We start from the raw sequence: 26,286 nt of genomic DNA, 5'->3' as shown, positions 1-26,286 counted from the left end.
TCAGAAGAAAGGAGCAACGGATATATTTATTGGAACTCGAGTACTCAAGCTTGAGGACAGCAAAGTTGCATTGAAACTCACAAGGAATGACCAACAGTACAACAAGATGCTCTGAAATAACTCAATTAACATTGCTTTATATAAAGAAAGTCAGGGGTGGAGTTAGCTCACAAGACACAGAGACAGAATGGGCTCATTGGGCCTCCCACCATAGTCCCATCCTGTTGTTCAGTTAATTAAAGGAAGTTCATCCAAGGCCAGTCATGGGTTAGCTCTGATAAGGAGATGGTCAGCATTATGTGGCAACATGTTTACAACTTTCTGTATAGCAGCTGGCTTGGGAAAGTACAAAGGGGAGTGGACACTCATAAAACTGTCAACTTGCAAGATAATGGCAGAGTCAGGAGAAAGGCAAAGAGAGATAAGAGTTGCCTCCAAGGCCTAAAAAGGGGAACTAGAGATTGTGCCCACGCAGGCCAGAGCACACAGGCAGAGAACTCCTTATTAGGATATTACACATCCTCAATGCAGTAGAAAGAACTCAGTATCATAAAAGAGTACAGTAGCAAGTCAAAACAAAACATATAATTGGTTATACTTGGTAATTGGTAAAGCAGCAAGGATATACAAAGGGGGAGGGGCATTACAGCTCCCTACATATATATATATATATATATATATATATATATATATATATATATATATATATATATATATATATACAGACGCGGGTTTTAGATGTTATATTGACCGAGCGGCGGTGTATTTAACCGCGTCCGAACAGTTACTCCCTGATTAGAACCCGATTCCACCCGACGTTGACCAGATCGCCCCACAGATATTCAATCGGGAAACCTCTAAAGCGACCGAAAGAGAATGAAAAAGAAGAAGAAGAAGAATACGGAGGAAGAACAGATTTATTATACACACACAAGCAATGGATGGAAGAAGCAGTAACACAGCGAATCGTTAACTTACACTATTCATTTTTACTTAACCCCAAGACAACGAGCAGGACAGGACGTTCACACTTACACAGGGGATAATGCAGGCAGGTAGGGCTTGAGGTGGATTGCTTGAGAGGGAAGCAAAGTCGGGAGGCAGCAGCTCGCAATTCCTCGCGGTTTTGGCGGGAAACCCTCCGTCGTGTATCCGCTGCGGTAGACGTCACGCGCTGGTTCGGCACACCTGCTCCTCTTCTTGGGGTGGAGCCGTCTCCCTCCTTTCAGCGCGTCTCTCCAAAGCTGGTTTCCTTGCCGAGTACCTCTCCTCTTTGGCTTGGAGCGTTTCGCATCTCACCGCTCCTCTTGGTGCAGCCTCTTTGCTCCTCTCCCAGGGTCATCTCCTAAAGCAGTCCCTTACAGTCGCTTTTATCACCTCGGGCGAAATCAAGCCGCCGGCTCCGAGGGCACGCCTACCGGGTCGCTCACCGCGGTGCTGATTGGCTGTTAGGGCTGGCTCACTCCTCCCCCCCTTATGACGAGGTGGAGACACGCCTTTCTTCCCCAACCCTACCTTGTGGCCAATGGTGGTTGAAGAAAACCGCCCAAAATGCGGAAGGCAATTGGAAAGGAGGTTTTGGGGAAATTGGAAGGGCCTACGCTTATTTTGTTTGATACAATGCAAAGTCAATCTAGTGGGAAACACATATTTAGCCTACATGGAATAAGGAAATACACTATTTAAAAGATATATCGTGACCTGCGTGTAAGTTTCATGGAATTAACTAGGACGACAGCTGCGACCATTATTTACATTACGAGGATGTTACCATACTTTTGTAACGTTCACATTGTAACGTTTCCACATTCGTTACACTTCCTCCAAAATTGTTACACTTCTCAAAAACCGTTACACTTCTCAAATTCGTTACACACTTCTCAAAATCGTTACACTGCACCCTCCTTTCTTCAGGCCCGTACTCGGGCCTACTAAACTTTAACTTAGTGTGACACGTAGGTGTAATTCCCTCTACAATTAACCTGACCCTGAGTGTGACAATCCTAAAACACAAATAAGTATGTCCCCCTATTGCATTGCACCCTGTCTAACAGACTCAAGCCCACAGCTAACCGAATTACGGAATTATTCTCAAACTATACATTTACGGTGGGGGAGCATTATTTACAATGACGTGATTTCTTATTTACAACGCAACCCAGGACCTGTGTTTTTTTTTCTTTTTTTTTCTTTTTAGGGAACAAGAGAAAGAAATTCCTGTTGGGAGGGAGGAGACAGCACGCATTGCATCGATGCACCAGTACCAATACCACCAAAGCACCCAAAAGCACCAAAAGCACCACAAAGCACCAAAAGCACCACCCAGTGCGCAGTCACCATGGTTCATAATAAACACAACAAAACAACTGGTGGTGGTCTTCTCTTTCTCTGCTGGGCCGATGTTCTTCCCGACGTCTTCTGGCTTCATGCGGCCTAGTTGGAAATAATAAAAAGCACAACTTGTGTCCATTTTTATTTAGGGCCTCAGGGGCCAACTAAGGGTGGTCCACCTGTTTGGCATAGGTGCCACCTTACCGAGGTCCGCAAGCAAGATTCCCTGGCCACTATGGCCGGTCTCCAACAGAGGTGCCCTGCCCCAGAACCTGGGGTCCATCAAGTGGTACTTGGCCGCAGAACAGCGGTCCATACAGTGGTACATCAACGCAATGCATGCTGGTTCTGGGAATCTCGGGCGCACAATGGCCACCTCACGCACGCTCCCATCGGCACCCAATGGCGCACAGGTCATGTGGGAGACAAAAGAAAGACAATTGAGCGAGGGGTAAGGTCACAAGGGTACACGTCAATAAGGCAATGCAAGGTGAAATGCGTACGGAGGGCGAAGTGAGAAAGCTCGTCCCTACCGTACGTCACCCCCCGGTCACCTACCCTACCCTTGCCCTTGCCCTTACCCCAATACCCCATATGTACAAAATCTACACATTACCAATTCGTCACTACTGTCACGTCTTCCCCATATTTCCCCCATACCAAATTCGTCACCACAATCCCTCTACTTCAAAATTTGCCATCACCAATTCATCATCAATCCTCATAAGGAGGGAGAGATGGAATTACGCACAATGTCACACCCACGTCATGATGCGTCTCACAATCCAAACATTTGCATCATAAAAAATAATCAAAACATGGCATGGTGTGGAGTACCTGTCACCTCAGGTGAGTGGATGCAGATGGTGCGAGGAGATCCTTCATCCTAACTATCCTCTAAATGACTTTAACACACTTTACACTACCCGGGGTCTCTCCCTGCCAATCCATTGGCCAACTTACACTATGGGTTCTAAAAAACCAATTCCCATTGACCAAACTGTGGTGCCTCTCAATTTGGGGTCTCACTCCCCCGATTCATCTCCCGGTGCTCTCGCACAATTTCTGGGCTGCGACATCTAGCTCTCCCAACAGGTCTACCCACCTGCACACCTCCACCACTGTAGTTGCCACCCGAGCTTACCTAGCTCCTCACCCTAACCTAACTAACTGGGGACAGCCCCTCTCCTGGCTCTGTCACCCCATGGTGCCCTCTGGCACTGGGCTACCCGGGTCCGTCCTCCGGATCCTCGGGCCCCATCCACAACAACTACTACCGGCTCCCAGAGCCCACCTGCGGCCTCACCTGGCCGACATCCTCACAGTGGTGGAGTGCCCAAACCAACTACACACACTAACAGGCTACACGCCCAGCCATTTCCACAACACTAATGCACCCATCCAAATACCATTCTGTCACCCGCACCACAGATGCCAATATCCAACCACAATTTACCTGTACCCTCTACCTAACACTTACACTACCCGCCCCGGGTATCCGTGATGGGGGTCCACTCTTCCCCCATTCACACCTTCGCACCATCCACTCCACTCCACAATTTCCACCATTCTCACTCCACGACCATCCATTCCACTACTCCAGATATTTCACACTACCATTTATTCCACACAGCCACAAACACCTGTTGTTGCACACCTGTGCCCTCACACCTGGTGCCACCTGCACCCTCCTTTCTTCCTGGACCATTTGGTCAACACAACACGCAATCACCACTACACACTGCTCCACACACCTGTTCAGTTGCACACCTGTGCAATCACACCTGTTCCATTCTCACCTGTTCAATCCTCACACACACGGCATCATCTCAGCTAACTACTCCCCTCTGAAACTTGCGCTTCCCAGTCGTCCCTTTAAACTATTGCGCTCCCACGTCATTATCATCCTAATCTACCTGCGTCCCCACTACAGGTATCAGTCACTAACTAATCTTAACGTTACCTAATGTCATCTTCGCTAGATCCCTACAATTATCCAAGCCCTCCCTGGCTCGGTTGTCATAGCCACCCCATAAACTATTGCGCATTTGCCCCCACTGTGAGGGATGGTGGATTTGCCATCCCACCACATCGGGGGTCTCTCACTATAAATTTTGCTTACCAAATTCCAACCAATTCAAAAATTTTCCATTTACTGCCAATTCTACCCACTATTATAAATTTCGTTTTAAATCACTATCACTATCACCATCACCCGTCTACTTATTACACCCTCTCGGTGCGCCAATTCACGTCTACAGCCCGGCTTCGTACAGCCGAGCAATGAACGCGGATTCTTTTGTGCCGGCGGCTGGATGCGTCCCGCATTCGGGGCAGGGGCGGGGGCTTACCCGGGCCGAGATCCCACGCACCACCTCGGCGTGGAGCCATCCAATGTCCCGATCTCGACCTGCCGGCACGTCTCAACAAAACGTGGTCGCCATGATGACCCTTCCTATCCAGCTGCCCGCTCCGCCTAGTGGAGCCCGGACGCGGCCGTTCCAAGCGAGGCACAGCGTGGATCGCGTACGGCGGTTCTTTCGAAACCGCCGTGGTTCGGATCCCCGCTGGTCCTCGCGGCACGCGAAGCTGCCCGACGCGCACCGAGGGCCCGATTCGGCTATAAGTCGCCCTAACCGCTAAACCGGTTACCGTCGACGCTTCACCTGGACGCTTACATGCATACGCTACCCCTTTCTTGCTCATACATGCAGCTGTTCCCATTCTCCTCGTACCTTTCCTTACACACCTCGGTACACTCATTCCGCTCGCCGACTTGGTCACACACCTGACCACCGAACACTTTGGCACACATTCGTTGGTCGCACACCTCACCAACACACCTCTTCGCGCCCCTCCTCGGTCACTTCCTCTGTGACAATCACAGGTGTGCTCTCACCCGCACACCCAACCACGTGCCTCACGACCAACTCAAGTGTGCATCCCCACACACGCTCTACCATTCCAGGTGTGCATCCTTCCATTCCAGGTGTACATCCTCGCTCACCTGTCACAACCAACTCACGCTCCGTTTCACTCTCACTACTCTCACCTCCACTCTTGACAATGCACTCACCCTTCCTCTCGACAGCGCACTCTTTCCTCATGCACCCGTCCATTACACACCTCTCTCGCGCATCCTCTCGCGCACACTTTTTCATTACTTCCTCCGTAACACTCACCACACCGCGCTTCCCTGTGCTCCCTCGCATACACGCTACGTCCAACTCACTCTTGACGGCACACTCACTCCTCGGCGTGCACTTTTTCCTCACACACCTCATGGTCGGACATTCTCGCACACCTCTTTTTTCGCACACCAGCCCTGTCGCACACTTCACCAACGGCCTTTCACGAACACCCGGATCCAAAGCAACCCCCAAGCCAACTGAAGCTTTCCTCACATCATATACATTGCCACTCACCTCCGTACTTCGTCGTCGCACCTCCTCTGCCACCTGCAAACTTTTTATTTGGTTAGTGAGCACCTCATTATGAGTTGAGCACCGACCTTGCACATATTCCGCTATCTCCTCCTTTATTTCTCTCTTAATTTCTGTCCGTCTCTTCTTAATTTCACTCACCTCTTCTTCCACTTCCTCTAATTTTTGTTTAACCTCTTTTATTTCTCGGTGCGTCTCCTCAAGTTCGTCCTCTAAGGCTACCGTGACCGTCTCTATGTGCATCCTCACCTGCCGGTCCTTTGTCTCCATTATCTCTGTCACCTCGTCCACCCTCATTGTCAGTTCCTCCCGTACCATCTGACATTGCCTCTGTGTCGCTATTAATTCGTTTTTAATTTCTTTTTGTGTCGCCTTTAACCCTCCGAGTACTGCAGTGTTCCTTTGAACCTGCTCCACTAACTTAGTTTGTCCCTCTGTCAGCTGTTCCACCTCCTCCGTCAGATCTTCTATTCCCCCTTGTAACTTAGCCGTATTATTTCTCACCTCTTTCTCCATACGCTTCTCACCTCGCTTTACCTCCTCGCGCAGCCCCGAAACCTCCTCACTTACCCCTCGTCGTATTTCCTCCATCTCTTTTGTAGATGCCACCCTCATCTGTCCCAATTCATCCCTCTGAGCATCCAGTTTGGTTTCTACCCCGATTTTCACCTCCTCTATCTGCTCTCCCATTTGTTTGATTTCTCGGGCGGATTGCTCCCCTATCTCCTGCAATTTGCCTTCCATCCTATTTTCTAACCCCATTAACCCATTTTGCACCTCTTTTATCCCATTGTCTAACCCCTCAAATTTCTTGTCTAATCCCTCACCGGTACCCCTCGCTTCGTCCCTCATTACCCCCATTTGGCCCTCCAATCGCTCACCCTGAGCATCCATCCGGTTCCCCATTACCCCCATTTGGTTTCCCATTACCCCCATTTTTGCTTCTAGCCTCTCCATAAGGGCCCCCATTTGCAACATAAAAAGGTTCGAATCCACCTGCGGCGCTGCTACGGTCGCGGACGCGGTCGCCGTGGCCATGTGCGAGGCGCCATTTCGCGCGTCTGATACCCCCTCAACCACATTGCCAATGTTCTCCTCCTCCCTTTCCTCCACATACATTTCCCCGAGGTCCTGGGTCGATTCCACCCTGTCTATCTCTCCCACCGACATCCGATCGCCTTGATTGTCCATGGCGCGATCTCAAAATTCGGGTTTTATAAAACAAAATAAATTTCGGCAGCTTGTAATTTTGAGCGCGTTAAGCGCGCTTCGGGTCCGATTTCGGGTCCGATCTCCCTCCTCGACATCAATTGTTACTCTAATAGTACAATTGGTGTTCCAAAATTTGGGCCTAACAAATTTAGTCCCAGGTCCGAATCCAACTCCTCGACACCAAATGTTACAGACGCGGGTTTTAGATGTTATATTGACCGAGCGGCGGTGTATTTAACCGCGTCCGAACAGTTACTCCCCGATTAGAACCCGATTCCACCCGACGTTGACCAGATCGCCCCACAGATATTCAATCGGGAAACCTCTAAAGCGACCGAAAGAGAATGAAAAAGAAGAAGAAGAAGAATACGGAGGAAGAACAGATTTATTATACACACACAAGCAATGGATGGAAGAAGCAGTAACACAGCGAATCGTTAACTTACACTATTCATTTTTACTTAACCCCAAGACAACGAGCAGGACAGGACGTTCACACTTACACAGGGGATAATGCAGGCAGGTAGGGCTTGAGGTGGATTGCTTGAGAGGGAAGCAAAGTCGGGAGGCAGCAGCTCGCAATTCCTCGCGGTTTTGGCGGGAAACCCTCCGTCGTGTATCCGCTGCGGTAGACGTCACGCGCTGGTTCGGCACACCTGCTCCTCTTCTTGGGGTGGAGCCGTCTCCCTCCTTTCAGCGCGTCTCTCCAAAGCTGGTTTCCTTGCCGAGTACCTCTCCTCTTTGGCTTGGAGCGTTTCGCATCTCACCGCTCCTCTTGGTGCAGCCTCTTTGCTCCTCTCCCAGGGTCATCTCCTAAAGCAGTCCCTTACAGTCGCTTTTATCACCTCGGGCGAAATCAAGCCGCCGGCTCCGAGGGCACGCCTACCGGGTCGCTCACCGCGGTGCTGATTGGCTGTTAGGGCTGGCTCACTCCTCCCCCCCTTATGACGAGGTGGAGACACGCCTTTCTTCCCCAACACTACCTCGTGGCCAATGGTGGTTGAAGAAAACCGCCCAAAATGCGGAAGGCAATTGGAAAGGAGGTTTTGGGGAAATTGGAAGGGCCTACGCTTATTTTGTTTGATACAATGCAAAGTCAATCTAGTGGGAAACACATATTTAGCCTACATGGAATAAGGAAATACACTATTTAAAAGATATATCGTGACCTGCGTGTAAGTTTCATGGAATTAACTAGGACGACGGCTGCGACCATTATTTACATTACGAGGATGTTACCATACTTTTGTAACGTTCACATTGTAACGTTTCCACATTCGTTACACTTCCTCCAAAATTGTTACACTTCTCAAAAACCGTTACACTTCTCAAATTCGTTACACACTTCTCAAAATCGTTACATATATATATATATATATATATATATATATATATATATATATATATATATACGTATATATATATATATATATATATATATATATATATATACAGCAATACCCCGTTTTACGCCATTTCGACCTACGTCAAATCCGACTTCACGCCACTCTTCCAGAGTAAATTTCATTTCAGCGAACGTCATTATGTGTGACTTTACGTCACTCCTTCATCATAATAGGAGGACGTGAAAAAAATATATTTAAAATAAATAAAATAGTACATAAAAATTAACAATAAAAGAAGCTAAAAATCCATTTAGAATACAATAAAAAGCACATTAAAAAAAAAAGAAGTACGTATACGTATGCGTAGCTGCTGGTTCTCATTCAAAACAAAGGCGACGCCATATGCATTTTGTCCTGTGCTGCGGTCGCGTGCTTGCTTTGCCTTTTGCTGTTATTTTTGTGATTAATCCTTTACTGTGTAAAGGTTCCTTTACTGTGTAAAACAACCAACGCAACGTGGCAACGGCGAAACATGACGACAATGCCGGCTCGGACGACCGTCCGCGGCAGACGTCACGTCACGTCATGTCACCGTGCAGATGTGCAGTGTCCGCGACGAGGTCAGGCCCCAGGGCCCATGGCCCATGTGAAAGGAATGACCATGTCATGCCTCAAGCCAGGGTGCCTCGTCAGCACCTCGCCGGCATCCAGCGTTGACGAACCGATCGACTTGTGCATGTGCACATGTGCATGGAGTTGCAAATGCCTGTCTGTACGTCGTCGTTTCTGCGTATATCGCATCGTACCAAAAAAAAAGAAGCAAGCAACTTCGGCGGCTCGAGGAAAGACGGGGCACGTCTACGACTAGGAGGCGAGCGGCGATCCCCGGGGCGGCCGGGTTCACGGAACCGTGAGCACGTTCCTTCATCACAGACGACACGATACGACCACCGGTGAAACTGCTCGGACACGTTTGGTAAAGCACGCCGTGTTGAAGCGGGCCGCGGAGCCACTCGGTACACAGGCCCGCTCACGGTCGACACGTCCGTGCCGGTCACCCCGTTCGAGGAGAAGACCCGACCGATAGAAAACAACGGAGGGACTCCCGACGGGGAGCGGCAAAGATTCAGGGCGAAGCCGCAGCCTCCTCCAGTTATTTACTCTAGTTTTACGGTGCTTGTCTTCATTTTAAGGCATTTTTAAGGCATTTCGCCCGGTTTACGTCAAAAACCGAGTTACGTCACGGCTAATGGAACCGATTAATGACGTAGGCCGGGGTATTGATGTATATATATATACATATATACAGACTTGGCATTTAATATGGAATATTTTTTTTTTCTTGACTTGGGTTTACTTTCTGAACTCAGTATATCAATCTGGTGAGTTTCTTTTACCCTTCGGTGATGTCTTTTTTGAAAGAACCATGTCACTGATTGTCTTTCGCAGCAAGAAGTCAATGACAGGATTATATCACAGGTGGCGTGACAAAATGTAAGGACAGGTACATTTGCCGATTGGCTTCACAATCGGGTATATAAGGGTTGTTGCGTTCTGTATTAGTGGAAAACAACTGCTGCACGTCTACAAAAGTTATTGCCGCTTCCTCTGGAGATGGTCCATCAACTTGACAATGCTGTTTCTCATGGAGTGGTGGCTTTACGAAATTCTGGCATGAAACAGCGGGCTATTGCTCGGCAGTATGGCATCACTCAAGGTCAGGTGTCAAAGATCCTGAAACGAAATGCTCAGAGGGGTGTCCCTACTCCAATACCGAGGCTAGGACGTCTACGCCGAACCACACAGAGAGATGATCGCCAGCTGCACCAGTTAGTCTGCAATGGCCGTACCAAGTCAGCTAATCGGCTTAGGGCTGAGTGGCAGCAACTGACAAATGTGCCTGTATCCAGAAGGCTAGTCAACCAACAACTGGTTCAAGCAGGCTATCATGCCAGGCGTCCCCTGAGAAAGCCACGCCTGACCAGACAACACAGCCAGCGCCGATTGCAGTGGGCCAGAGAGCACCGTCAGTGGCAGCCAGGACACTGGAATCACGTGACCTTCAGTGACGAGTCTAGATTTCTGGTCTATCGTCAAGATTGCCGCGTCCGAGTGCGCAGACAAGTGCATGAAGCCCAGTCATTCTGGAAGAAACATTGCTTCCATTTGCTCGTGTAGCCTTTCGAGGAAACTTTGTCTTCCAAGATGACAATGCACGACCTCATCGTGCTCGCATGATCCAACACTTTCTTGCTGACCGTGGTGTCGAGCATATGGAGTGGCCTGCCATGTCTCCGGATATGAATCCGATAGAGAACTTGTGGGCAGAATTAACGCATCAAATCGACAACTTGGACCAGCAGCCTACCTCTGTGCGTGAATTGCAGCAGGCTATTGTCACTGCATGGCAAGCGATTCCTGTCCAAACCTTGGCAAATCTCGTGAACAGCATGCCTCGACGTGTACGTGCTCTCCTGAATGCTCCTGGGGGTTACACGAAGTACTGAACTGTAATTTTACTGTCCGTAATCCCAGTCATAATTTAGCTTTTGTTTTTGTTGAATTTTTTTTGGCTAATGTGCAAAATAAAGAGACACTTCTGGAAAACGTACAGAAGTTTAAAACAGTACTGTCCGTGAATTGAGTTCGATATCAGTTTACATCACTTTCAACGATCAATTTATTTGCTTCGAAATGTCAAATGTGGTTTTTGTTTCTTTTAAAGGTCACATTAACAAAATCTAGAATAATTTCAACAGAATTCCAATGAACTTTTGGTTCTAAGTCATCTTGAAAAGTAAGTTCACCCCCACAAAAAAAAAATTCCATATTAAATGCCAAGTTTGTATATATATATATATATATATATATATATATATATATATATATATATATATATATATATATATATATATATATATATATATATATATATATATATATATATATATATATATGTATATGTATATATATATATATATATATATGTATATATATATATATATATATATGTATATATATATATATATATATATATATATATATATATATCTACACCTATATATCTGTGCAGCGTCTGTGTTGTGTTGTGTTGTCTTGTGTTGTCTTGTCTTGTCTTGTCACTGAACTAGTTTCTCAAACTCTTGTGAAATCGTACCAAACTTCTGGTATGCACATATCTCTCCCGTCGATATGTCCTAAGGGTATTTTTTTGAAAAAATTTCCAATTTTTTTTACTTTTTTGGAATTTTTCGGGAATTTTTTTTTCAACTTCCATTGTTTATTAAATGTGATATCATGTATATTACAAATACATCTGTGCAATAAAATTTTTGAATTATGATTGGTTTAAACCATGACAAAACGGCAACTCGGGTACAGTCATTTATCTATATATCTCCAGTTCTACACATCTGGGCAGTGTCTGTGTTGTCACTTAACGACTCCCTCAAACTTTTGTTTCCGTGGTTGTGAAGTGTTTTTAATAACGTTGTTCTGGTTTTGAATCATGTGGTGGTGAGGTATTTTGAATTATGTGGTGGTGAGGTGTTTTTGAATGACGTGGTGGTGAGGTGTTTTTAAATCACATGGTGGTGAGGTGTTTTGAATTACGTGGTGGTGAGGTGTTTTGAATTATGTGGTGGTGAGGTGTTTTGAATTACGTGGTGGTGAGGTATTTATAATTACGGTGGTGAGGTCTTTTGAATTAGTTGGTGATGAGGTGTTTTGAATTACTTGGTGGTGAGGTGTTTTTAAAAGACGTGGTGGTGAGGTGTTTTTAATTTCGTGGCTGTGAGGTGTTTTTATTACGTCTTTTATGGCTGTGAGGTGTTTTTAATTTTGTGGTGGTGAGGTGTTTTTATTGCGGGTTTTATGGCTGTGAGGTGTTTTAAATTACTTGGTGGTGAGGTGTTTTGAATTACTTGGTGGTGAGGTGTTTTGAATTACGTGGTGGTGAGGTGTTTTGAATTACTTGGTGGTGAGGTGTTTTGAATTATGTGGTGGTGAGGTGTTTTGAATTACTTGGTGGTGAGGTGTTTTGAATTATGTGGTGGTTAGGTGTTTTGAATTACGTGGTGGTGAGGTGTAATCGTCCCAAACTTCCAGTCTGCACCTACCCCTCCCCTATGTATCTGCTGAGGGGTTCTTTCTTGAAAAAAAAAACATTCAACCTAATTCTTCAACCTAAATTGCCTATAAAATGTAATATCACAAACACAACAAATACATTTGTGCAAAATAATTGTTTGTATTATGATTGGTGTAAATCATGACAACACAGCAACTCAGGTACAGTCATTATCCTCAGCTAAAATAAGCCCGTTCCTCAGTAACGACGCTGGGTGAGGCGAGCGCAGCGAGCCGAGCCAAGCTAGTATATATATATATATATATATATATATATATATATATATATATATATATATATATATATATATACTGTATACTGTATATATATATATATACTGTATATATATATATACTGTATATATATATATACTGTATATATATACTGTATATATATATATACTGTATATATATATATATATATATATATATATATATATATATATATATATATATATATATATATATATATATATATATATATATATATATATATATATATATATATATATATATATATATATATATATACATACATACAGACTCGGCATTTAATATGGAATATTTTTTTTTGGGGGGGGGTGAACTTACTTTTCAAGATGACTTAGAACCAAAAGTTCATTGGAATTATGTTGAAATTATTCTAGATTTTGTTAATGTGACCTTTAAAAGAAACAAAAACCACATTTGACATTTCGAAGCAAATAAATTGATCCTTGAAAGTGATGTAAACTGATATTGAACTCAATTCACGGACAGTACTGTGTTAAACTTCTGTACGTTTTCCAGAAGTATTTCTTTATTTTGCACATTAGCCAATTAGCAATATATATATTAGCAAAAGTACCCGGCATTGCTGGGTAATAATGAGTCGCTTCCTGACAGGAATATGATATACGCAATCTGGGTCCATCATCTAGATTCTGGAGGGAGTTTTAAAAACAGATCCAAAGTGCAGTGGAGCAGTGGCGTATCGACGAAAAATGACGCTCAGGGCGAGATGTCAAATTGCCGCTCCTCGTAACTTCCCATACGTCTGAATGGTGTGTGTCTGTGAGTGTGTGTGTGTGTGTGTGTGTGTATCCGTGAGTGTGTGTATGTGTGTCCGTGAGTGTGTGTGTGTGTATGTGTGTGTGTGTGTGTTTGTGGCTGTCCGTGAGTGTGTGTGTGTACCTGTGAGTGTGTGTGTCCCCGGGAGTGGGTTTTTTTTTTTTTGTGTGTACAAGATCGAGGCTCATGTAAGAGCTAACACTAATCACAAAAAGACAAACTGACACATATAACATATGCTAAAAGGGAGCAGGAGACAAGATGGGGAGAGATAGGGAAGCACACAAGATCAACATTTGAGAGCAGGGACATCGGCAGATCTGTTGGGGGGGGGGGGGGAGGAGGCATAGGAAGGGGGGGGGGGTGGGGGGGTGTGAGAGGGAAAAAATACATGGACACTGCTAGGACTTCAAGGAAAAAAGTCGGTTTAAAAAAAATCTTTTAAAGCGGTATAAAATGTGTGATAACACATGACACACATGTGATCTGTGGTGAATTAACATGGGTAGAAAAGATCAAGGTTTTGGATGAGGGAAGATAAGAGATTGTGGTGAACAGCTGTTTTAAAGACCTGGAGGGAGGAGTGGGATTGAAGAGAGTGAGGGAGTTTGTTCCAGAGGCTGGAGAAAAGAGGAATGAAGGAGTGAAGGTGAGCTGAGAGGCTTGATTTTGGCAGTTTAACCATAAGAGGGTGACAGGCAGATCTTGTGCGACCTGTAGGAATATTTGGGGGACGGAGCCCAGATAGAGCTGGGGGGGCAAGGCCGGAGAGGAGTCGGTAGAAGACGGAAAGACCACCAACCTGCCTGCGGTGAGCGAGTGAAAGGCCCTCGGAGTTGGCTTCATCGCGGGAGATTCCAATGATTCTGAAAGCTTTGGTTTCAACAGCATGAAGCCGAGCTCGGTGTGACGCAGGAGCACCAGCCCAGAGGGGGGTGGGAGGGACACTTCCATTGAGCTGCGGATGAAAGCCTTGTAGGCCCTATGTGGTGAGGAGCTCAGGTGTGCCAACGAAGGACTTCGCACGACGGAGGATGCCCAGTTGGCGACAGGCTTTGGAGGCCAGGTTGGAAATGTGGTTTTCCCAAGAAAGATCATGGCAGATAGTGAAACCCAAAAGCTTGAGTGACAGAACTTCTTCGAGAGGACTATTCAGAAAGTGCATGGGAGGGATGTCCAGTCATTATTTTCGGAGAGACATAGTGAGAGTGTGAGATTTGTCATGATTGAAAGACATGTTTCATTTGTTTGACCAGTCTGTGATTTTGTCCAGGTCTGCAGAGAGTGGGGAGGCTGCAGACTGCCGATCTGAGGGATGAGGAATGGAGCGACAGAGAGTAGAGTCCTCAGCAAAGAGATAGAGAGGATTTTCAAGAGAGTCAGAGAGATCATTGATGAAAACCGGCAAGGGAACGCCGCCCCCGAATGTTCTCGATGGCCATCAAGAAAGGCCGTGAGGCCCCGCCCTGAAAGGAACGATTGGTCATGGCCATAGACTGATGTGGTGGGGCGCTGGGATTGGTTAGAGTGCGATGTCATCGTGGAACATTCGAGAACGGAGGAAGAAAAAGTGAAGCGACTGCCATTTTTCCTTCGCTCTCTCCATTCCGGTGTTCGTGTGGTTGGACGCTTGTACCTCTGGCTCTCGGCTGCAGCTGGTTTGTGTGCGCTCCTGGAAGTTTGGAACCATCGGAGCTCGGTGCAGCCGAACAAGAAGGACCAAGGGAGAAGCTCTTTCCTGGTTGCCTTGCGGCGATGGCTGGCGGTAGACCCGACTTTGCGCCAACACGTGTTTTCCCGCGCAGGTACACGGGACCTGTGACAGCACCAAACCCTCGTCAAGACTGGAGCTGAGTGCCGGCAAAAAGGGGGGATTTTATTTTATTTTATCATTCCCTTGTCTGATACGAGTCCGTATGAGGGATCCTTATCTATGAATTATGGATCTTACCTCACCTTTCCTTTTTATTGCCTGCATTGTTTTTATTAAACCTTTATTTGTTGCATTTTCAATTTATTGTGTCTTGTACGTTTATGTGTTCGTGGTTTTGGAAAACCCTCGCCGCGTCCGTCCGTTCAAATAAGACCAGGGATCTCCGTTTCCGTCGCACGTCATAAAGAGACAAACATATTTTCGGCTCATACGCCTCGGAGTTACAGTTCGGTCAGCCATCTGTCACTGGGGTTCTTAATCCTCAGTGATTCGACAATATCTTCATCTACACTTTCATGATCACTCTGAACTGTTTGTTACATTCCAGACATTTACACATGTCTGTGCATGGCATTTTATTACCTCCACCACCGAAGATGGATATCTTGAAAAGTTGTGGACGGATTCGGACGAAATTTGGTGGACTGGTTGGGTGTCTGACAAGGACGAATTGATTCGATTTTGGTGAAGATCTTCATCCAGATATGGATATGAGACTTTTATGAGAGTTCAGTATACTTTTAAAATTAATTTTCTCTATCTTTTTTCAGGTTCTGCTCAATCGTGATTGGTTGCATCCTGATGTATTTCACAAGAAGGTCACATTTCCCAATGTAGTCTTACAACATGATTCTTAGCTCACCTGGAACAAAGTTCAAGGGAGCTCATGCGATGGCACGTCGTCCGTCCGTCCGTCCGTCCGTCAGTCAGTCCGTCCGTCCGTCCGTAAACACTTCAAACTTCGTCTCCGAAACCGCTGATGGGATTGGGACCAAATTTGGCACAAATTGTATTTGTTGTGCTGTGACTAAAGTTTGTTCACGGCATTTAAAAAAATCGTGGCCTAAGGGTGTTTACCGGGGGTCAAAGTGCATCCAGGTTTGACCCCCGAAAATAGGAATTTTCTTTTTTTCTCTAAAACTACAGACAATATTTCGATGAAACTTGACCACAACCTTCATCATCCGTGATGTACCAAAGTTTGTTCAAGGCACCAACAAAATCGAAATTTAAAGGGGTCTATGGGGGGTTTAAAGTGGGTCCAGGTTTGACCCCCCAAAATAGGTATTTGATTTTTCTCTCAGAATATACACACGCAATTCTGATCAAACTTGACCACAACTTAATCACCGATCTTGTACCAAAGTTTGTTCACAGCATTAACGAAAATCGGGCCATGAGGGGTCTGCTTGGGGGTTTCCCCCCCCCCCCCCCCCTCCGCTCCTCAAATAAGTATTTGCTCTTTTCTCAGAAACTCCATACACAATTTCAATGAAACTTCACCACAACCTTCTTCACCTGTGATGTACAAATGTTTGTTGGTAAAAAACCAAAGTGTGTGAGGTAAAAAAAAAAAACACATGCACACTGCTAGGACTTCCAGAAAAGAAGTGGGCATTTAAAAAAAGTGGATCTGGAGTGAATTAACGGGGGTATAAAAGATCATGGTTTTGGATGGGGGAAGATAAGAGATGGTGGTGAACAGCTGTTTTAAAGACCTTGCCTCACAGGTAATGCGGCAGGGGTGGCTGTTGCTGGATCATTGTTCTGAGCAGAGACCACAAGAGTCGTAACATAAGCTTGTGGGTTTCCAAATTCGGTATCTGACATCTGGAGAACTTCCAACTCTATAATATGAAGAACAGTTCACCACAATGCCAAACAGGAAATTAGAGCTGTCTCCCTCGACATAGCACGTGCCTTCGACACGGTCTGGCACCCCGCTCTGCTCACCAAACTCTCCTCCTTTGGTATCCATGGAAATCTCCACGCATGGCTGGCGGACTTCCTCTCTAGTCGTCGTCAACGTGTGGCCCTGAATGGGTTTCTCTCATCTCCTCTTCCTGTTCAGGCTGGAGTTCCCCAAGGCAGTGTTCTGGGCCCCGTGCTTTTTCTGGTCTTCATCAATGATCTCTCTGACTCTCTCGAAAATCCTCTCTATCTCTTTGCTGATGACTCCACTCTCTGCCGCTCCATTCCTCTTCCCTCAGATCGGCAGTCTGCTGCCTCTTCACTCTCTGAAGACCTGGACAAAATCACAGACTGGTCAAACAAGTGGAACATGTCTTTCAATCCTGACAAATCTCACACTCTTACTATGTCTCTCCGAAAAGATCGACTGGACAACCCTCCCATCTACTTTCTCAACAATCCTCTCCAAGAAGTTCTGTCGCTCAAGATTTTGGGTCTCACTATCTGCCATGATCTTTCTTGGGAAAACCACATTTCCAAGCTGGCCTCCAAAGCCAGTCGCCGACTGGGCATCCTCCGTCGTGCGAAGTCCTTCCTCGGCACACCTGAGCTCCTCACCACATACAAGGCTTTCATCCGCAGCTCAATGGAATACTGTTCTCCCCTATGGGCCGGTGCTCCTGCCTCACACCTAGCTCGGCTTCACGCTGTTGAAACCAAAGCTTTCAGAATTATTGGAATCTCCCGCGATGAAGCTATCTCTGAGGGCCTTTCACTCACTCACCGCAGGCAGGTAGGTGGTCTTTCTGTCTTCTACCGACTCCTCTCCGGCCTTGCACCCCCAGCTCTCTCTGTGCTCTGTCCCCCAAATATTCCTACAGGTCGCACAAGATCTGCCAGCAACCCTCTGATGGTTAAACTGCCGAAATCTCGGCTCTCCGCTCACCTTCACTCTTTCATTCCTCTTTTCTCCCGCCTCTGGAACAAACTCCCTCACTCCCTTCAATCCCACTCCTCCCTCCAGGTCTTTAAAACAGCTGTTCACCACCATCTCTTATCTTCCCCCATCCAAAACCTTGATCTTTTCTACCCCCGCTAATTCACCCCAGATCCACCTTGTTTGAAATTCCAACTTCTTTCCTGGAAGTCCTGGCAGTGTCCATATGTTTTATACCTCTCCCACTGCCCCCTTCCCCCCCCCCCCCCCAAAGCCCTCGCCCTCTCTCAGATCTCTCGATGTCTCCATGTCTCTCGGTCCCTGCTCTCAAATGTTGTGTTTGTGTCCTTCCCCCTCTCTCCCCATCTTGTCTACCGCTCCCTATGTTATATGTTTTATGTGTCGGTTTGTCTTTCTGTGTAATTAATGTTCGCTCTTTCACGAGCCTCGATCTTGTATACAAAAAAAAACAAAAAAAAAAAAACCTCCCGACAGCAAGAACAATTTCACTCGATTCTTCAGCGGCCACATCGACTCAAACAGGTTTGTAATCGGATACGTTAAACACAAAAAATCAGGAGAGTGCACGACGCCATCGACTTAACACAAGCTAACCGATATGATCATTCCAAGAATAATAAAAATAAGAAAGCCAAGTACTTTCTTATAAATACAAAAACAGTATACTGCACGTTGTTAAACAATTGGGTCATGTGCGTCAATTTGTCTGTTTTATCAGTTTGTGATCTTCAGTTTATGTTCGAGTAACAACATTTGTATATTGAATGTTTTATTTTGAACACAAATCAGTACATGAATCAGTTTACCTTATGACAGTAGGCCTACTTTTGCTCTGAATTTGTCCCGATCGCACATTCACGGAGAGGATTGAGATATTGTTTTTAATCTGTCTAACTGGGATGCGCTCATGCAAAGTTGAATATCAATCCAAACAGGAAACCTACTGTTTTTATATAAATCATAATGAACACAAACAACAGGTACAAATAACTAATGTGACGTGTTTGATCAGGTGGTGTAACAGACACTATGTAAAACGGCGGTAAAACCACGAATTAATTTATTTATATGAATTTATCTATCTTTATTTCATTTAAATTGAATTATGTGCTTGAACATTGTAAAACAGTACATATTGTCTCTCCTAATACTTCCAAGAACCTCCAGTTTTGCAGTACTTGAACATGTTCTATAACGAGGTGGGTAAGGGTAGTGTATCAGACTGCTTCAATAACGATAAACTTCCGACTTATTAAACGAACTTTTAAACCATTATTGGATTGAAATTGACATATATATTTTAACACTGTGTCGGGTATCGTGTTTGATGAACTCGAATTTATTACTGTGAATGGACAAATTTCGGCGCAATTAGTGAGTGGAGAGAGAGAGAGAGAGAGAGAGAGAGAGAGAGAGAGAGAGAGAGAGAGAGAGAGAGAGAAAGAGAAAGAGAAAGAGAAAAAGAAAAAGCATAACCATCTGGCTTTCGGAGCCATAACGCAGCCCTGAACCTCACCAGTTATGGCCTGGCCAATACTGAGATGTTCGGCCATCCCGTCGAGCCAAATATCAGAGGTTGGACAGTGTCTAAAGCAGTTCATCTGAAATAGCTGGTTTGACAATTGTGGCAACAAGCAATAGCAAGTCACGTGATAAAGGAACATAACCTAGGCGTGTAGCTATTATAATACCTTAATATAGCAGCATTACTCACCCTGATCACAACACACAAACCAGGTAAACTGCATACCACCCCTTTATCCGCCTCCTCCACCCTTACCTCTCTCAGCTATAAATACTAATACTTCGACCAAAGCACGATGCACACATCAAGCTCGATTCAAGGTGTTCACGATCTCCATCTTCTTCACCTGAAGATCATGAAGCTCTCCCTGGCAGTCGTTCTCATCATCGGAATCTCCATCGTGGAACTCGCACATGGAGATGGTGAGTGATTGTTAAACATGTCGTTCACTCTGGCACCATTTCAGGAATACTTCAATAACCACATTTTCTGTTGTATTTGAAGAATTGATTATGTGTTTGATTTTCTTCTGTATCATGTGTTTTTTTTTCTTGGTGGCCACATCAGCGAGAAAGGTGTGCCCACGTGAGAGTACTTACCAATGCATCATGCACTGGGATCAGTGTAAGGAGGATTCAGAATGTGAACATAATTACATCTGCTGTCCTGGTCCATGTGGCAATGAATGTCGGTCACCAGTAAAAGGTGAGCTGTAATACATGAGGATATTGTGCCTTGCCGAAGATCATTGGCATTGGATCCAGAAACTGATCAAAGAGCCTTAATTTTTTTTGTTTTCTGCCTGGTTCGAATCTGTGTATAAGTAGGATGGGGAGCTCGGTATTTTGATTAGTTTAATTCAAATTGAACTGTTGAACTTTTAAATGATTTGGAAACAAAGTATTATTGGACTATTGAATATGTTGTATTTGCAGTTTTATACGAGTAACAGGTGTGTCCACAACGACAATTCATCATGTTGTGAAACATCGGCCGAGGTCCTCATTTTTTCTCCTCTGCCCTCACTTTCTCAGCTTTATTCCATTTAAATTCATTTTCTCCAGGACACCTTCATAGATTGACACAAGACTTTCAACCGAGCCGAGCCGACAATGGAGAATGTTTTTTTTTTTTTAGCTCACCTGGAACAATGTTCAGGTGTTCTTATAACGATGACGAGTCCTCCGTCCATCAATCCGTGAACACTTGAAACTTCTTCTCTGAAACCGCTGATGGGATGGTGACCAAAATTGGCACAAATTATATTTGTTGTGTTGTGACTAAAGTTTGTTCACGGCGTGGTACAAAATCGTGGCGCAAGGGGATTTACCGGGGGTCAAAGTGGATCCAGGTTTGAACCCCCCAAAATAGATATTCCTCTGAAACTACACACAATATTTCGATGGAAATTGACGACAACCTTCAACACCCATGATGTACCAAAGTTTGTTCAAGGCATTAGAAAAATTGGGGTCTGTGGAAGTATGGGGGTTTCGTCCCAAAAGGTATTTTTTTGTTTGTTTATTTAAAGTCTTATGGTTATGTTAATATGAATCTAAGTGCTGCCCTGTTGTGGCTCCTATAACTTCTAGCAACCATTGAAATTAGTTTAACCCTTGGATGCAGTGATTGGGCCTCGGAGGCCCACAAGGTTTTTTTTTGCTGCAAAAACTATGCTGTGCAATTTTTTTTTGGAATGAGCCTCATTTTCACTGACTTTCATGTTGTTACACAAAATTCAGTGACATAAATAAAATAAAAATCATTCAGGCTCTTGGGAAAATCTTCATTCTTCACTTATAACCAGAAAATCCGACACGAATGCAGGCCTGGGGCCTTCGTGGCCCCGCATAAATGTTGTTGTACTACTATGTTATAATCATTATTTTCTTGATATGAGCCTCATTATATGTTCCGATAACTTGGTTACAAATAATTCAGTGACAAAAATATGGAAATTTCATTCAGGTTCGTGGGAAAAGCTTCATTTTTCATTCTTCAATCATAACACTATTGCAGGCCTGGGGTATTAGAGGCGCCTCGTAATTTTTCTTGTGTTATATCCATGTTATATAATTATTTTGCTTTGCATGAGCCTTCTTGTATGCTCCTATAATTTGGATATAAATAATTCGATGGAATAAATATATAAATATTTCATTCAGATTCGAGGTAAAACCTTCATTCATAACACATTACACATTACACATTACGCATAACACATTACACATTACCCATAACACATTACCCATAACACATTGCACTTGAATTCTATGCAATTGAAAGATTTGTTGAATATTTATACCAAAGATGTAAAGATTAATATCTCAGGTACCCGATTACCACGTTCCTTTGTTGATCTTTTCCAGAAAAACCCGGACAGTGTCCCGTTTCTACCAAATATGGTATCTGCGTTGAGGAATGTTCCCATGATTTTGAGTGTGATGGCAAACAGAAATGTTGTTCAAACGGATGTGGACATGTGTGCATGGATTCTATGCACTTGAGAGGTTTGTTGAATATTTATACCAAATATGTAGAGATTAATATCTCAGGTACCCGATTACCATGTTCCTTTGTTGATCTTTTCCAGAAAAACCCGGACAGTGTCCCGTTTCTACCAAATATGGTATCTGCGTTGAGGAATGTTCCCATGATTTTGAGTGTGATGGCAAACAGAAATGTTGTTCAAACGGATGTGGCCATGTGTGCATGGATTCTATGCACTTGAAAGGTTTGTTGAATATTTATACCAAAGATGTAAAGATTAATATCACAGGTACCCGATTACCACGTTCCTTTGTTGATCTTTTCCAGAAAAACCCGGACGGTGTCCCGTTTCTATCAAATATGGTATCTGTGTTGAGGAATGTTCCCATGATTCTGAGTGTGATGGCAAACAGAAATGTTGTTCAAACGGATGTGGACATGTGTGCATGGATTCTATGCACTTGAAAGGTTTGTTGAATATTTATACCAAATATGTAAAGATTAATATCTCAGGTACCCGATTACCATGTTCCTTTGTTGATCTTTTCCAGAAAAACCCGGACAGTGTCCCGTTTCTACCAAATATGGTATCTGTGTTGAGGAATGTTCCCATGATTCTGAATGCCAAGACAAACAGAAATGTTGTTCAAACGGATGTGGACATGTGTGCATGGATTCTATCCACTTGAAAGGTTTGTTAAAGGTTTATTCCAAAGATGTAATATAATATCAAATCCACATCACTGATCTTCCATTTCATGAACTAGGGCATGCCCGTACTATATATATGCCCGTACTATATATCTATCTAAAATTATATCCCCCCCCCTCTATTTACATGAAATGGTTTGGTTCATTCGCAACGCCAAAGCGAACGGCGAACGGCTTGCGAGTACAGTGACAATCCCCCCCCTCTATTTACATGAATGGTTTGGTCCATTCGCAACGACCACAGAACCCCCCCCCTCATGCAATGGTTTGGTCCAAAGCGAACGGCTTCCGGAGTTTGGTAAAGCAATCGCCATCGCGTGCACAAACGCGCAGGAAAGCGAATGAATCGCAAATTCGTTTTTATTAGTGATACGAATTGAATTGGGAGAAATTGGGAGATGAATGAATTGGGAGAAATAATGCGCATAAGAAATCGAATTACGTACCGTAATGGCGGTCAGCTCGTAACGCGCTCAGCTCCGCTCGTGCTCGTCTCACATCGGCCACGCCTACGCAACAAAGCGTTCTGTGATTGGCTGCCGGAAAGCGTGCTGCCGGACAGTCGTCACTGTCCGGAAGTTCGCAAATCGCAGTTAGGATGAATCGTTTTAATTTAATCGCAGTTTGAATTCGTTTTAAAACATAGTTTAACGGCAACATAGTTTTCCAACGTGAAATAAATGAATACGCTGTCAAATGTGCCGTCCGAGGCAGAGTCCGATCGCCACGTTCGGCACACGTGATAGCTCGCTGCTCTCTGATTGGTTGAAGCGTTTTTTGGACATAGCTCGGTAGGTACTTGTCCGATTAATTACAAACCTTGAAAAGGCACATCCTCGGGTCCCCAGCAATATACCTGGCAAGTTTCAAGTATATCGGACCCGTGGTTGTCGAGAAACAGCGGTCACAGACAAACACACAGACAGACACACAGAGATTACTGGCATTATAGATAGATGAATTCCGAGTGTGAATCACATACGATTCGAATGTAGATTCTGTACATGGAGAAAAACTTTTGTCATTTTGTAATATGTTTAAGCTCTTGCTTCTTCTTCCATCATCACAACTTCCTGTTTTAGTCAGGTTCACTATGTTTTTTCGTTCAAAATCATGGTAGATTAGCAAACCTATACATTTTTGGAAACGTTATTACATGGAAAATCTGAAAATCAATGTTTACATTTGCCAATTCCGACCAATTCGATTCGCCCAATTCGACCAATACGACCAATCGACCAATTCCATTCGACCAATTCGACCATTCGACCATTCGACCAATCGCTTCGATCGACCATTCGACCATTCGACCAATTCGATCGATTCGATTCGATTCATCGAATTCGATTCGATCGACCATTCGACCAATTCGATTTGCCAATCAATTTGACCGACCTTTGCTTGTGTGGAACGGACTGTGAAAACGATGCGGACTATATTGTCGGATACGACACACAGGACAGTGATGACGAACTCTAAATGGCATATTCTGTAATCGTGTATGTTTGATGCCATTGACTGCCTGTGTATATTTTGTCATTGACTGCCTGTGTAGATGTGAAGTTATACTGACTGCATGTGTATATATGATTTTGCTGACTGCCTGTGTATGTTTGGTGATATGAATTATTGTGACACATTTTGATGTTATTAACTGCCTGTACAAAATGATAACATGTATTTGATTATGCAACTTATCGCGAATATAAAGACAGTATTTTGCAATTCAAATCCTTTGATTCGTGTCTTACCATTCCCCATAGCACTAATTTGATACTTTCATTGGATTCCTTGTCCCTGAAAATATAGGTTTAGTATATTTTTAAAAGTTTTTAGGGTAATTAGAGGCAGAAATAGAACAAAATATGTATTTTACAGTGGCCATTTTGAAAATCCAAAATGGCCGCCATACAGGTATCTCTCCAAATATAAACATTGATTTTTAGTTTCCTTATGCTATAACCTTTCCAAAAATGTATAGGTTTGCTAATCTACCATGATTTTGAACGAAATATAATTTATTGACATAGTGAACCTGACTATTTCTTAAGCAAACGCATCGATTGTGTTTGAAACGGAAAGTGCTATTTAATAAATTTATCGATTGATTGATTCGGTCCTACTTTAATTGAGTGAATTAATAACCTATGCTTTTTATCTTCCCACTGACCTGAGAGTGAACTTGTGTTGTTTTTCAGGTTGAGACTGATTCCAAAACCAAAACAAAGATGAAGAGTTAATTTCTTCATGAAAATGTTCAAACATTTATCTTTCAAAATAAATTAATTTCTGCTCTGCAATTACCCAAGGATTTTGTTTTCTGCTTAAATATATTTGCTGTCTTAATCAATAAACCATGATTGAAAAAGGTTTGTCTGAAACAAATTGGATTTTTTTCAAGCTTCGTGTTTGGAGATAACTCAAGAATATGACAACACTCAAGGAAATGATGACAAGGCAAGGTAACAGGGTAAAATGACATTCTGTATATGATTTCTGAACAAGGTTACAAACACCACACTGTTGAAGAACAGGTTTGTGTACATAAACAAAGCCATGAACACTTGTAAATAATTTAATAACACTGGGAAAATACTCAATCGGTTACAACAGAAATACATGAGATATACAGTGCGTATCAAAAACAAGGTAATCCGAATTCAAGGGGTTAATATGCAGAGGTTATTTATTTTGACAATTTACATGTGGTTCACTAATTAAGAGGAGATCCTCAGCTTTCCATTGATACCTTCTGTGCATCATTGCTTTCACACATGACCGAGTACATGTTCATTGAAAATGACAAGTTCAAATCGCATTTTTACAACTTTGGCTAATCGATGCAAGTCAGGATAATTGGTGCAAAATGAACGTCAGATGTGAACTTTTCTCAGGAATAATTGGTCTTTATGTACCCACACCTTCAACATGTCCACCTCCCCTTCACAAATCTCACAGCGGCGGAGCATGCCCTGAACTGCTCGTCTCACCATAGCCGGTTCATTGCGCAAAGCATCCACTTCATGTCGAATACGGCCCTGCAATTCGTCAAGATCACGGGTAGGAGTTACGAACACCTTGTTCTTTAAATGTCCCCAAAATAAATAATCACATGGTGTGAGGTCAGGTGATCCTGGCGGCCATTCCACTGCATGGTTGAGGGCGATGACTCGGTCTCCAAAGAGTTCCATTAGTCGATCGCAGACAGCGATAAGACGATGTGATGGGGCGCCATCTTGGGCCCACCAGAGATGTCTGAAGACACCACGAACCTGTCCCTTAACGTTCTCCTCCAGCTGCGGTAAAACATCATCATTGATCATCTGCAGATACCTGTTACCATTAACATTCCTTTGAAAGAAAAATGGTCCAATCACCTGACCACTTCCACAAAGTCCCAACCAAACAGTCCACTTTTGTCGATTCATGTTGGTGTCAAAATTAAATTCCGGGGGTTGTCCTGTCGG

General features: G+C 44.1%; 2 protein-coding genes across 5 annotated transcripts in view; one reads left to right on the top strand and one right to left on the bottom strand.

Moving 5' to 3' along the window:
* Positions 1–19,666, bottom strand: part of LOC137414441 (uncharacterized) — a 120,972-nt gene extending 101,306 nt beyond the window's left edge. Inside the window, exon 1 of the mRNA XM_078774737.1 lies at positions 19,610–19,666. Coding sequence (XP_078630863.1) covers positions 19,610–19,646 — 37 coding nt within the window. The 5' untranslated portion in view covers positions 19,647–19,666. The remainder of the gene's footprint in view (positions 1–19,609) is intronic.
* On the top strand, positions 19,305–25,191 carry LOC137423062 (uncharacterized). Of its 4 annotated transcripts, XM_078774734.1 has the most exons (7): positions 19,305–20,040; positions 20,186–20,323; positions 21,988–22,128; positions 22,212–22,352; positions 22,436–22,576; positions 22,660–22,800; positions 25,018–25,191. In XM_078774734.1, the coding sequence occupies exons 1-7, from the start codon at positions 19,914–19,916 to the stop codon at positions 25,020–25,022; spliced, it is 834 nt and encodes a 277-aa protein (XP_078630860.1). In that variant the 5' UTR covers positions 19,305–19,913; the 3' UTR covers positions 25,023–25,191. The 4 variants fall into 4 exon arrangements, with proteins under 4 accessions (XP_078630860.1, XP_078630862.1, XP_078630859.1 ...); XM_078774736.1 differs by lacking the exon at positions 22,436–22,576 and having other exon boundaries at positions 19,822–20,040; XM_078774733.1 differs by lacking the exon at positions 25,018–25,191 and having other exon boundaries at positions 19,822–20,040; positions 22,660–22,850.
* The last annotated feature ends 1,095 nt before the right edge of the window (positions 25,192–26,286 follow it).

This window comes from Myxine glutinosa, chromosome 3 (assembly GCF_964187855.1).
Source record: "Myxine glutinosa chromosome 3, kmMyxGlut1.1, whole genome shotgun sequence".
Taxonomy (NCBI): domain Eukaryota; kingdom Metazoa; phylum Chordata; class Myxini; order Myxiniformes; family Myxinidae; genus Myxine; species Myxine glutinosa.
Note: the sequence above shows the minus strand (reverse complement) of the source record. Positions and strands in the feature narration are given on the sequence as shown.